This window comes from Pseudophryne corroboree, chromosome 1, assembly GCF_028390025.1.
Source record: "Pseudophryne corroboree isolate aPseCor3 chromosome 1, aPseCor3.hap2, whole genome shotgun sequence".
Classification (NCBI taxonomy): domain Eukaryota; kingdom Metazoa; phylum Chordata; class Amphibia; order Anura; family Myobatrachidae; genus Pseudophryne; species Pseudophryne corroboree.
The window spans coordinates 314,635,220-314,649,519 of record NC_086444.1 but is presented as its reverse complement, the minus strand read 5'-3'; the positions used below and the strand labels follow the sequence as shown (position 1 = coordinate 314,649,519).

The following is a 14,300-nucleotide window of genomic DNA, read 5'->3' as shown; positions in this document are numbered from 1 at the left end:
AGGCTCTCGCAGCTAAGTTTGCCAGGATTGCCAGGGTGTTATGCAGATTTTGCGGACGTGTTCTCCAAAAAAGTTGCAGAGGTACTACCTCCCCATCGCCCCTATGACTGTGCCATTGATTTGTTGCCAAATGCTAAGCTTCCCAAGAGCAGGTTGTACTCCCTGTCACGTCCTGAGACTCAGGCTATGGCAGAGTACATTCAGGAGATGAATTTGTATTAATTGCTTAATACAGGTTCTGGCGCTATGACTTGTGCTGGTTCTCTAAGCTGCTATCATGGTGAGAGACAGTCAATCTCTCATATGACTAATAATAACACAAAGAAAAAGAAAAGATAGCGCTAACAAGTTTTCTAAACACAGGTGTTTTCATAAAATAAATCACATTTATTTAGTGATACTCAGCATGTATCCATAAAATAATTTTGCACATATAAAACCATAAGTTTAAGAGCCTCTAATAGCCAGTCTCTGACCATCGACAATTGATGTAAAATAAGCACACCTATTTATAATGGTAAAGTCCCTGTGACCGGTCACAATATCAACAGGATCCTTAATACTGATTTGCAGACGTATCCAATCTTGTGGTATAGTTACCAAAAATTCAGTGGATTAGCCGGGTATCCCACCTAGCGAAGGTCCAGAGGCTATCTCCGATCCGACACAGATGTTTGGTGGTTCTCCCTGTATTAATTTTCCACGTCCATGGATAGGAAATGTCCAGAAAGACAACGACTGTCAAGGTATCCTGAAGGTGGCTTTAAGGTGTCAAGGTCAAGACTGGTCCCCTAACGCGTTTCGCTGGCGTTTTGGCAGCTTTATCAAAGGTGCTTATACTGGGCTCATATGGCTCTTATATAAGGATATCAATTATCCATGTCAAAAACACCTGTTAACATTTTATTACATTCATGATCACAAAATAACTATATACATACATCTATAGTAGCAGCAAGGCAAACATCTTTCAATGGTATCAATCTACCTAAAAAACGAGGTGAATAAAAGTGTTTAAAAAGCAATTTTTATTAACTATCAGGAGAAATCCGATCACATGACCTCTGTCACATGGTATGGATTTTCTACCCATCGGGAATCCCATTGGTCAGTGATATAAACTGATCGGTTGCTATAGTGATCGCCCCCTTTCCCCTCCCATCACATGACTTTGCTGTCCGGTGGCTCAGCTGTTTCCACTATTGTCCCTATCAGTATGGCTAACGTTGTTACCTAATAAGGACTTCCGTTTCTGCCACGTCATGATAGCACGTGACCCGGCGCGGACTTCCGGTTTCGCCGCGTCATAATATCATGGAGGTATAATGAATCTTTACTCCTCCCGTTAAGGTGACGTATCCCATGGCCCGATCACATGACTGCGCGGGCCCAATGACTCAGTGCTCAAACAATTCACTCCTCTCCGGCCACGCGAACACGTCACCACTTTGGGATCACATGGTTTTGTTTACTTTCTCTTAAACACACAAAGACACCACTTTGGAATTATATAATAAAGCCTTTTTTCCCCTTCTCCCTCTCCAACTGATCTTTTTCGTTCTTACTCCTCCTAAAAAATTGATAAATATTTTTATAAATGGAATTCTGTTTTGCAACATAGATGATAAATTATAATATATAATTAGGAAATAGGAGAACCGAATAGAGTAGGGAATATATATGGGGGGCAAATAAAGAGAAAGTGCAATACCCGGATCTGAGGTGAACAAATGGGGGAGGGGGGGAGGGAAGATGAAGGGGGATACATATGTATATGTATAATTATATCTTCACATATATGCACTTAATTGTGCATGCTAATGAACTAGAGAGATGATGCATATAAAATCAAAGTTTATTGGGTATTCCTAAAACAAAACTCCGACAAGGGAAGACTGAAAGGGGTATGATGAATCGGTGGGTTTTCATAGATCATAATATTGAATTTAGCTCCAAAGCCTCATTAAGACCCTGAGGATGGAGTGAATTTAATTTAAAGGTCCAAAACACCTCTTGTTTACATAATTTACTATACCTATCCCCACCTCTCTCTGTTTGAGTAATATGTTCAAGACCAATTAATTTTAGCGTACTGGGATCTCCTTGATGATGATCAAGGAAATGTCTAGGTATGCTGTGGTCCATCCTTTTGTTTATAATATTCCGACGGTGTTCTATAAATCTAGTCTTTAAGCTTCGTGTTGTTCTCCCTATATATCTTAGGTTACATCCACATTGTAAAAGGTAGATAACCCAACTTGTATCACAATTGATGAAACTTTTTATGTTACAGATATTCCCATCTTTATCTATATCTATAGTTTTTGTTCGGTTCATCACGTGTTTACATGTTGTGCATCGAGTTTTCCCACATTTATAAAAACCATTAGGTTTTATAGACATCCAACCCCCTTCTGATCTTCTCTCATCTGTTTTCAGTTGATTTTTTAACATGCTAGGCGCTAGAATTGTTTTAAGAGATCTGTTCTTCTTAAAGATGACCTTCGGATAAGGAGGGAGTTCATTTTTTAACAGTGGGTCTTGTTTTAAAATGGTATAATTGCGATTGAATACCTGTTTAATTTCTCTTGATTTATTATTAAATTTAGAAATAAATGCCAAATCACTAGAGAACATATTTGGTTTCTTTTTTTCATCATTAATTAAGGATTCTCTGTCTACTTTTGTAACTTCGTCATAAGCTCTTAGGAGTAATTTTTTAGGGTATCCTCGTGAGTGAAATGATTCAATCATAGACTGTGCTTGATCTGAGAATAGCTCTTTTTTGGAGCAGTTGCGTTTGATACGCAACAGCTGTCCCTTAGGGATATTCTCCTTCCAAGGAGCATGATGTGCACTACTAAAATGTAGATATGCATTACTACTGGTTTCTTTTATATAGTTGGTGGTTTGTATCTTATTATCAACAATTTCCAACGTAAGGTCCAAATAGTTGATTTTATCTCTGTCAAAAGTATGGGTGAAAAATAAATTAAAAGTGTTCGTGTTCAGTGAAGTAACAAATTGTGAAGCTGTGAGGGAATCCCCATCCCAAATAAAAAATAAATCATCAATATACCGGCCATAGAGGACCAGGTGTGCGCCGAGGTCCCCCCCCCAAATGAGCTGGTCTTCGACCCAGCCCATGTAGAGGTTGGCATAACTCGGCGCAAACCTGGTCCCCATGGCCGTTCCCATCACCTGTAAATAATGACAATCCAAAAACAAAAAATAATTGTGCTTAAGGATGAAAGTGATGCAATCTAATATGAAGTTCCTGTGTGCCTCTGTCAGGTCCCCATCTCTAATTAATTGTTGTTGGATTGCCTCTATTCCTAACGTATGTGGAATGTTGGTATATAGGCTCTGGACGTCCAGGAGAACTTGGCTAAGGGATTTATCAGACCTTCACAGTCTCCAGTTGGGTCGGGGTTCTTCTTCGTGGGTAAAAAGGACGGTTCGTTGCGACCCTGCATCGACTTCAGGGAATTGATCCGTATCACGATTAAAAACTCATACCCACTGCCTCTCATTTTGGTCTTGTTTGACCAGCTTCGTACTGCCACCATTTTTTCTAAGATTGACCTACGCGGTGCGTACAATCTAATCCGAATAAGAGAGGGGGATGAATGGAAGACTGCCTTTAATACCCACTCAGGGCATTATGAATATTTGGTGATGCCTTTTGGGCTCTGTAATGCCCCGGCAGTCTTCCAGGATTTCATGAATGATGTGCTCAGGGAATATTTGGATAGATTCTTAGTTGTATACTTAGATGACATCCTAATCTTCTCCCATTCCCTGGAGGAACATCGGAAGCATGTACGCTTAGTCCTCCAGAAACTCAGAGACCACCGGCTTGGGGCGAAGCTGGAGAAGTGCGAATTTGAAGTTCAGCAAATCGCATTTCTAGGATATATTATCTCCCCAGAAGGTTTCCAAATGGAGGGTTCCAAGGTACAGGCAGTCCTGGATTGGGTGCAGCCCACTAGTTTGAAGGCGCTTCAGCGTTTCCTGGGCTTTGCAAATTTTTATAGACGATTTATCGCTGGATTTTCGTCTATAGTGGCGCCCTTGGTGGCACTCACTAAGAAAGGGGCGGATGTTGCTCACTGGTCTTGTGAGGCTAAAGCGACTTTTGCCCGTCTCAAAAGGGCATTTGTATCGGCCAAGGTGCTGCGACACCCAGATCCAGAGCGTCCTTTTGTGGTGGAGGTGGATGCCTCTGATGGGTATTGTTTTCTCAGATGGGAGTGTCTGATAATCGCCTTCATCCCTGTGCTTACTTTTCCCGTAAATTTTCGCCTGCCGAGATAAATTATGACGTGGGTAACCGGGAATTGTTGGCTATTAAGGATGCACTCGAGGAGTGGAGACACTGGCTTGAGGGGGCTAAGTTTGTGGTCTCAATTCTCACCGACCATAAGAATCTGGCATATTTAGAGTCAGCGAAGCGTCTCAATGCCAGGCAGGCACGATGGGCTTTGTTTTTTGCTCGCTTTAATTTTTTGATAACATATCGCCCTGGGTCAAAAAACATCAAGGCCGATGCGCTCTCGCGGAGTTTTGCTCCAATCCAGGAGACCACCGAGGAGCCGTTGCCCATTGTGTCCCCATCATGTATTAAAGTGGGCATTACCCAGGACCTCTTATCATTAGTCCTTAGAGCACAGGAGCAGGCTCCTCCAGACCTTCCGGTAGGTCTTTTGTTTGTGCCTCCTAGGTTAAGACAGTGAGTGTTCCTGGAATTCCATGCCAAGAAGTCGGCAGGTCACCCGGGTATTGCCAGAACTCGGGAGTTGCTATCTAGGGCGGTGTGGTGGCCCTCGGTGGCTAAGGATGTGGATCAGTGGGTTCGGGCATGTGACATCTGTGCCCGAAATAAGACTCCTAGAGGGGTTCCTGTTGGCCCATTACATCCACTCTCTATCCCATCTAAGCCATGGACCCACATTTCAATAGATTTTGTGGTGGACTTGCCCAAATCCTCGGGGATGACAGCCATCTGGGTTGTCGTTGACAGGTTTTCGAAGATGGCGCACTTCGTTCCACTGGTTGGGCTGCCATCGGCCAGACGCCTGTCTGAATTATTTATGCTGCATGTTGTGCGTCTCCACGGGTTGCCACTTGATGTGGTCTCTGACCGCGGATCCCAGTTTGTGGCCAAATTCTGGAGGGCATTTTGTTCCGATCTCCAGATTTCTGTCAGCTTGTCGTCAGGCTACCATCCGCAGTCTAATGGGCAGACTGAAAGGGTGAACCAGTCCTTGGAGCAGTTCCTCAGGTGTTATGTCTCCAAGTGTCAGACTGACTGGGTTGCTCATCTGTCCATGGCGGAGTTTGCCTATAACAACGCGGCTCACTCTGCTACAGGGATCTCTCCCTTCCTTTGTGTGTATGGGCATCATCCTAAGGCCAATTCTTTTGACCCCCTGGACTCCACGCCTGGTGGTTCCTCTGTGGTTTCGGTCCTTAGAGGTATTTGGCGGAAAGTGAAGAAAGCCCTTGTGTCTGTGTCATTAGTGACCAAAAGGGTTTTTGATAAGCGGAAAAGACCCTGCAGCTTCAAATTAGGAGACTTCGTCTGGTTGTCTACAAAGAATTTGAAGTTGAGACAGCCATCTCATAAGTTAGGCCCCCGGTTCATCGGCCCTTATAAGATCACCAGGGTTATCAATCCGGTGGCATTTCAGTTAGATCTGCCCCGTTCTTTGGGTATCAATAAAACATTTCATTGTTCCCTTTTAAAATGGGCGATTAGTAATCCTTCTTCCAGTGGAAGACCTTCCCCTCTTCTGATACGTGGCCAGAGGGAGTTTGTTGTTGAAAGGATTCTTGACTCCAAGATGGTTCGGGGTCGGCTGTCATATTTGGTGCACTGGAAGGGGTATGGCCCGGAGGAGCGGTCGTGGGTGCGCAGTTGTGATCTTCATGCCCCCAGACTGATACGCTCTTTCTTCTCACAGTTCCCCGATAAACCCGGTGGTAGGGGTTCTTTGACCCCTCGTCAGAGGGGGGGTACTGTTAGGGTCTCCTGCCCTGTGCTGCCACGTCGTCATGGCAACCGGAAGACAAGTGCTAGCGGAGTAACCTGAGCGCAGCTGATACTCCGGTTCGGGTCTTTTGCTGTGCAGTGGTTACAGGCTCTGTGCACGGCAGGGGATCCGGTGCTGGTTTTTGTGCTCACAGTCTGTGAGGTCTGAGTGGGGCGTGGACAGCACCTGCTTTATAAGGCCTCTTCTCAGGTTAAGCAGATGCTGCTGAATCTTTGTTGGTTAGTCAGTTCCTGAAAGTTAGCCAGTACTGTGTAGCTTTGTATTTGTTGTTGCTTACTGCAAATAGGCCTGGGGATTTGGTACTACACTCTGCCAATCCAGACCTAGCAGTAAGACTGGAGTCAGTCGTTTAGCTTGCTGGGGTTCTTTTACTACTCTGTGAACTTAGCAAGTTTGCGGCTGAATTCTAAGACTTGCCTGCCTAAATCCTGTCTCACTGTGCAAGGTGTCAGGTGTCAGTTTAGTGGCAGTAAGCTGAACCTGTGCACTGCAAGTGAGAATTAGGATTGTGGAGACTCTCCTTGTGTCTATCATTCCATCTCTGACCAAGGAGTTTACTGCCACACCCGTTGGTAACCCTTTAGGGTTTTGCTGTTGCCCTTAGCAACAGCATTTCGGGTTCTCTACGTATTAAAACACAACATCTTGCTTTTCCCATCTGAGCATTACTAATACTAGGGAGACACCCAGTTCCTTAGCCTCTGGGCTTCTCTGTTCACTTTGTGTGTATTTTGTTACCCTATCACCTTCTGTGTACGTAATGTCATATTCCCCAGTCTGTCTGTGAGTTCATTTGTTTTGCATACCTATCCGTTCAGACACCAGTACATTCCTGCAGGCACTGGTGTGCATAACAGTTCAAACACCAGTACATTCCTGCAGGCACTGGAGTGCATAACAGTTCTGACACCAGTACATTCCTGCAGGCACTGGTGTGCATAACAGCGGCCTAGGCCAGCTCATCTGTGTCAGGAACATGTGGTGACCTGGTCTGATCCTTTTCTTCTGCTGCAAGCTCGAAGACTTGACGCTGTACAAGCTGCGAATAAAGTCCGCCTTCCTCCATCAGCTCTCTGTGACTCCCCTGCTGCACCACGCTGCCTTTGTCTAAGACAATGATGTTGTGTGCTTTCTCCACAGTGCTCAGCCTGTGTGCTATAATGAGCGTTGTTCGTCCCTGCAGATCGCTAGTCATCGCCTGCTGGATCTGTAAAGGAAGAATCATTAACAGTTACTTATGCGCTGTTCACATGTGATAAAACTCTGTAAAACACCACTTCTTCATGTTTATTCATGATTATCAGTACTGGGAATGTAACACCTACTGTATGAGTGCATGGGAAAGGCATGCATAAATACACCACATTTGAAAAGGAGCTTATTGTAATTTATACAAGATATCCATGTACATTATCACCCAAAAACATTATATTAATACAGTAATAGGTCTGTGGGGAAAAAGTGCTGTCTACAATACATTTTATGCATTTACACACTATTGGGTATGGGACTCAGGATCAACACCAATTAGGTCGACAGCCATTAGTCGACAGTGGCTAGGTCGACACGGCCATTAGGTCGACATGAACAAGGTCTTCATGAAAAAAGGTCGACATTAGTTTTTAATGTTTTTTTGGTGTCGTTTTCTCCGTGAAGTGACCGGGAACCCCAGTTAGTGCATGGCGTCCCCTTGCATGGCCCGCTGCACTCGGCACATGTTACCGTTCCCAATCGTAGTCCACGTGGATCGTAAAGTATTAAAAAGTAAAAAAAAATGTGAAAAACTCATGCCGACCTTTTTTCATGTCGACCTAATGGGCGTGTCGACCTAGCCACTGTGGACCAAAGATTGTCGACCTAGAGTCCGGATACCAAGCTGTAAATAGCTAACTTGTTCGTATGTAAATCCTGTATTTTCTAATAGTATTTAGGCACGCGGTGAAACAGCACCTAAACTGGAGCAATGAAGCATTACCAAGCATGGAAATGTGTGCACTGGTGATAGGCTCATGAGGACAGATGATGCATGCAAGAAACTCACAATAAAGTCACAATTAAATTCTATGAACCCACAGGACAGGCTGTATTCAGATGTAGAAAAAAAACAACATTTTATTTATTTATGACTAATTTTTTAATAAAGAATAAATAAAATTTTCTGTGTAAAACTGCGAGCACAATTGCAAAATTACTAAATTATTTGCTTTTAAACAATAATAAACACAAAGGAATTCACTTCCCAGCGTGGCAATGTACAGTAGCTCCAGCGTGAAGTTCGGCTGGGTCTGGAGAGCTGACCAAACAGGTGCAATGCGGCTAAGGTGTTAAAGGCTTAGATAAATGTCACCACATTTAAAACAAGGAATACAATACAAGAATTTTAAGCCCTTTCTACACACTCAGCGCAACATAAAAATGTATATACGTCCCTTTGTTTCCTTCCTTGGACATTGATGACTCCTTCTTGCAAATCTTCTGACGGCTTAATCTCTATTCCGTGAACTCCGGAATGTGAAAATAAAAAACAGAAATAACAACCACCAATGTGTAGTATTTTCTTATTTGTAAATAGTCTCTATATCAATTGTCTCTATATCGAGGTTTAACTCCAACGTACCAAGACTCACACAAAATAAAGTTAATATGTGCTCATAAAGGTATCTTTATCCTTTCCTTTCAATCATCCAGTGTTCAATTCACCAAAGAATGTGGAGGTGGTGTGAAATATTTAAGTGAAGAATAGTCTGGTTGGGAGCGTACCCTCAGACTCACACAAAAGATGCAAGCTGCAAACACATCTAGGTTTCTTTGGGGTATAGCGCACTGCGTACCCAAACTCACAATACACGACGTAAGATGACTCTCATAAAGGTATCTTTCAGGAATTGTGATCCGTCAGTCCTTTCTCCACCCAGATGTCTTGTGTGTTCAGTGTTAGCGTGAAAAACAAAATATACAATAGTGTGTGGTACGTTCTTATGGGTCAATATATAAATTCAACAAAAGCAATTTAGACCAACTCGTACCTACGCACCAAACATAACATGTGCCAAAAAGATTTCTATGTGTCCTTCCTTTTAACTCCTTTGTGTAATGAAAATACACCACAAAGTGTGGGGGGAAAATATGGAAGAGAGATTTGTCCAGAAAGGAAAGAGACCCGTGTGGGATGCGTACCCCAAAACTCACAGAAAGAATGCAGCTGGTAAGCACATCTAGGTATCTTTGGGGTAAATTATACAGCGTACCCGAACTCACACGGAAGGATGTATGGTGACTCCTATAAAGGTTTCTTTCAAACACTGTTTACTCCCATCCATACGTCTCCGACCTTATGACTTTATAGGCTCAGAAACGGGGAAAAGAGGAAAAAATAGAACAGAATGTGTAGTGCCCAGAGGCCGGTGCTATTCAATTGGTTGCGTGGTACACTGCGACTAGAGATTTCTGCTTGCACCCTCCTGAGAGTGTGAGCAGAAATCTGTCTTAACCAGTGCATTATGGCTTATTGCGGTATTACCGCATGCGCTAACAGCATCGCGTCCGGCTCTTAAGTCAGGAAATGCCATTTACTGTGCTAAACGCTGGGTATTAGTCAAGGTAGACAGCATCTAGCTTAAGTGTCTGGCGCAATGCTGTCAATTAAATAGCTCCAGTAACTTAACCAAGGAATTATATTGCTGCACTGGGAATTGAATTCCCACCAATGAATCTTTCTCACTACCCATATTGTACATCCTTCAAGGCACCAGAAAAACTTCAAATAAAATATGGTAAAAATCACACAAGATGATTTGTCATGTACTATAATCATGTGTTAAAGAGATATTCCAGCAATTTCTGCACAGGGTAGATTTAGCAATAAAAAATACATCTGTACAGTAAAACTGTCACATTCACACTAGAAGGGTTGCTGATTCTCTCCACAGGACTTGATCTTGTGACATTTGCACTGTAGACCTGTGCTTTGCTAGTTGAGCCACAGCAGCTGTTGCTATCCCTGGTTCCAGCACAGGAATACTTGACCATTGGAGTATGGGCCTGATTTTGAGATGGGAGTAAATAAAAAAAGAATCTGTGCACCTGTACAAACCATGTCGAAGTACAAGGGGTGGGTTCTTATTTTTATGCAGTTGAATATTGGATGTTTTCATGGGAGGCCGGAATCCCGACACCAGCTGAAATACCGGCGGTCCTGACCGCCGGCTGGTTACCCCTCTTGGGTGGTGGTCCACGCCACCACCAGGAGGGGAATAGAAACCTGTGGCAACCAAAAGTCGCCACCGGGGCCGAAGCTTGGTGAGCACAGCATGTCCGCGAGGAGACACGCTGCGCTTGCCGCCGGTATCCCGGCTGTCGGGCTCCTGGCATCTATCTCCTGACTGCCGGGATCTCGTACTGATCCCGCTTTGGCATGTAACCCACAAATGCCAGATAGCTAAATTTTTACAATGCAATTTAGATTTGAGTTTGGATACACACCTCTCCAATCTAAATTTCTCTGCACATGTAACATCTTTCCCACCTGCAGTGCAACACGGTTTTGCCAACATACACAGTTATTTGTTCTTTATTACCTTACTCCTAACTCAGAAATAGACACTATGGGGGGAATGTAATAGGGTGTGAGAATCAGAATGTGAGAGTTTTTCTGAGAGTTCTGTTTTTTTTAAATAAGCAATCATTTACATGGCAAAACCAGGTTGATTTTGGCCTGTAAATAATAGCCACTTTAAAAAAGCAGGAGAACTCTCACAGAATCTCTCACTTCCTTATTATCACGTGTGGTATTCAGTATGCCGGCTGTTGGGTTCCCGGCGCTCAGTATACCGGCGCCGGAATCCCAACACCTGGCATACGACAACTATTCTCCCTCTTGGGGGTCCACGACCCCCCTAGAGGGAGAAAAAACAGCGTGGCGCGCATAGCCCGCCACTGTGCCGCAGTGTGGTGAGTGCAGCGAGCCCACAAGGGTGCTCATTTGCGCTCGGCTAGCTGTCGGGATGCCGGCAATCGAGATCCCGGCCACCGGCATACCATACTACACCCATTATCACACCCTCTTACATTTCCTCCTATATGTTTTCTCTCTGCTCACTTCCTGGCTACAGACAATCCTGTGCAGGTTGTGGGGATCTAAAGGTGAGTACACGCTAGGTGATGTGCTCTGTGAGCAAAATTGCCTGGTGTGTCCCCCTCCCGGGCCGAGCTAGCGATATCGCACAGTGATGTCATGCCGTGGCCGGCACATGCATGCAGTTTTGGATGAGTCCAAATTGAGCTGCATATACGGCCAACACGAGGGTCATTAACGACCTGCGGGGCCGCGCATTGGCCGTCGTCAGCTGCATACGCACTAGGCGATATAGTAGACAATATTGCTCAGGAGGGAGAAAATGAGGGATATCGTTTAATATATCGCTAAGTGTGTATGCAGAAAGTCAGTATCCTGATCTACCTTGTTCTCTACAGTAGCTGCTCCTGCTCTATCACCACTGGATTTCTTGGAATTTAACCCTGGCTTGTTACCATTGGATTTCTTGGAATTTGACCTCGCCTTTAACTGGTTCTGATACCCCTGACTACCTTTCTGACTATAGCTTTGCTTAACCCTTTTTTTCCTACTTTTTAATACATTACCATCCATGAGGACTATTATTGGGAATAGTAACCTGTGCCGAGTGCAGCGGTAGCTGAGCGAGGTACCTTGCCCGAAGTATGGCGAGCGAAGCAAGCCATGCAAGGGGACGTGGTACACTAATATGGCTTGTTTGTGGCAGAAAAGTGACAAAACACCCAAAATTTTAAAACAATTGTGTCTACCTTTTTTGTATCGACCATTTCTCCGGCAGGGTCCACAGGTTATCTACAGGATAACAATGGAATATTATGAAGCGACAGCGGATTTGCACCAATCGGTCAAAGCTTTCCGGCCTCCCAGCATGCAACTGGCCCATTCATATATCCCCGCCTCCTGGTTCAGGCAAATCAGTTTTTTGTTTGGTGTGGCAGGAGCTGGACCATGGTCAGAGGGCTGCTGGTTTTTAGCAGCCCTAAGCTTTATTTTATTTTATAGTCTTACGATTTTTCTGAGCAATCTTTCTAAACAGCGTTTTAGAAAGAGTCGCTGCAACAACTCTCTGCCGGGTCGCGACAACGCTTACCCACGAGTACAGTGCTGTTTCGGTGGGCGTCTGTATCAGATATACTAGCAGGTCCAGCAGACGTTACCAGGCTGTGGCCGGAGCACGGGGAGAATGTACGGCATCGGTTCCATTAGCGCTAGGCCTTACGGATCAGAGGCTCCAGGAATAGTATGAGGCCGCGATCCCTAGGGTTGATGTCAGCAGTGGAGATCAGACGCTCTCCTGGTCACCCTTTCCACCGGTTCATGCTCTGTTTCCTCCGAGTCTCCCGCCATGAACGGTTTCCCACTTCCGTCTCAGACGCTGTACATGAAGGGGACCCAGTCACAGCATAGGCGGCTGTGTGACTGGTGCGTCTGTGTTCACTATAGGTTCAGGGAGCAGCAGTGTACACTAGTAGAGTCTGGATCCACTCTGCGTTTGCTAACGTATAGATCGGTCCTGGAAGCGAGGTGAGTCTCCCTGTATCCCACTCTACTGAGTACGAGTGATACAGCACTAAGTCTCTATCTACCGTTTTGAGCACGAATAGTTAGATAAGTGCCTATTGCATATGAGTCTGTATACATTTACTGTTGTTTCTTTCGCAATGCGTCTGAATACGTTAGATCTGTTTAAACATGATTCAGTAATATGTTCTCCCTACATACTTAAAATGTAGTTGCAGTTGATATGCTTATTATACTAATGTATAACATGTGACTGACTGCTAGTGTGATTGCTGACTTTACTATATTTCTGTCAGTTTTGTTTTATTCCGATCCTCAATGCTGGTGCATGGATAGGGTTGGATTGTATGTCACTTTAAGAAGCTTAAAGTGATTACAGTCACAAATTGTGTAGTACACTGTGGAAGTGTTGATTATTTATCATGTCTAAGAGTGGCAAAGGTGAGGAAAGTACACTCACAGCAACACCAACACTCATATCATGTTTGCCTTGCAAAGATGTGTTATCCTCTCAGGATCTGGTTCAGGATGGTTTGTGTGCAAATTGTTTTAGTTTTCACCAGGGGTTATTGAAACATACAAGGCAGATTCAGGTGCAGGTGGATCCACCTTGGGCTATGTTTGCACAGACTTTATCCAGTATAGCTGAACGGATAACTCCTCCAACTCCTGTACCAGGAATAGGTTACACTATTAACCCTTACATGCAGCTCCCCACCTATGGAGTATCACTTCCAGCAGCAGCCTCTCAAAAGAGACAAGCTGATAAGCCGGTGGTAAGTCAATCTTCACCCTCACAGGCTACACATGATTCAGATGAGGATTCATCGGAAGATGAAAGCTCAATTATTTCTACTTCGGCATACGAAGAGGAGGAAGGTCTCAGCTCAGTGGATATAGTTGAGTTAATTAAAGCAATGAAAGCCATTCTATATTTACAGGATTCAGCAGAGCCTGTGTTAAAAAACAAGGCACCTGTTTTTAAATGGCCCAAAACAGTTAAGACTGATTTTCCAGGGTCAGATCAGCTGACGGAAATCATGGAAGAGGCCTGGGCTATGCCCAATAAGAAGTTTATAATTCCTAAGAAATGGAATTCCAATTATCCTCTTCCAGCTGGGGATTGTTTAAAAAGGGAGGTGGCTCCTAAAGTAGATACGCATGTAATTCGATTAGTGCGAAAATCTACATTACCTTTGCCTTCAACATCATTAAATGATGTCACGGATAGGAGAGTGGATGGTTTTCTAAAAAACATTTTTTCCCTGTCTGGGGCAGTCATAAGGCCAGCCATGGCTTCAGCTTGGATGGCAAAGGCAATGGCTGCCTGGGCTGATGAATTGGAGGGCGATTTTTCAATAGCTTCTAGAGAGCAAAAATCCCATATAGCACATATAAAACAAGCTGCAATGTTCTTGGAAGAAGCAGCATTGGATATGGGTACTATTGCCTCCAGGGCATCAGCTTCAACAATAGCTGCTCGCAGAGCAGTTTGGCTACGTACATGGAAAGCTGATTCAGAATCTAAGAAGGTTTTGGAATCTTTGCCCTTTTCTGCAGATATTCTTTTTGGTAAAGAATTGACAGATATTCTGGAGTCAGAAGCAGACTCCAAGAAGGTCAAGTTTCCTTCCACATACAATTTCAAA

The 14,300-nt window shown here is 44.2% G+C and overlaps 1 protein-coding gene across 1 annotated transcript in view; it reads right to left on the bottom strand.

Annotated features, from left to right (window-relative positions):
- Positions 1-6,734: 6,734 nt before the first annotated feature.
- The window catches only part of ABCB9 (ATP binding cassette subfamily B member 9), a 242,092-nt gene continuing 234,526 nt past the window's right edge, over positions 6,735-14,300 (bottom strand). Inside the window, exon 12 of the mRNA XM_063964555.1 lies at positions 6,735-7,263. Within this exon, the coding sequence (XP_063820625.1) occupies positions 7,006-7,263 (258 nt within the window). The 3' untranslated portion in view covers positions 6,735-7,005. The remainder of the gene's footprint in view (positions 7,264-14,300) is intronic.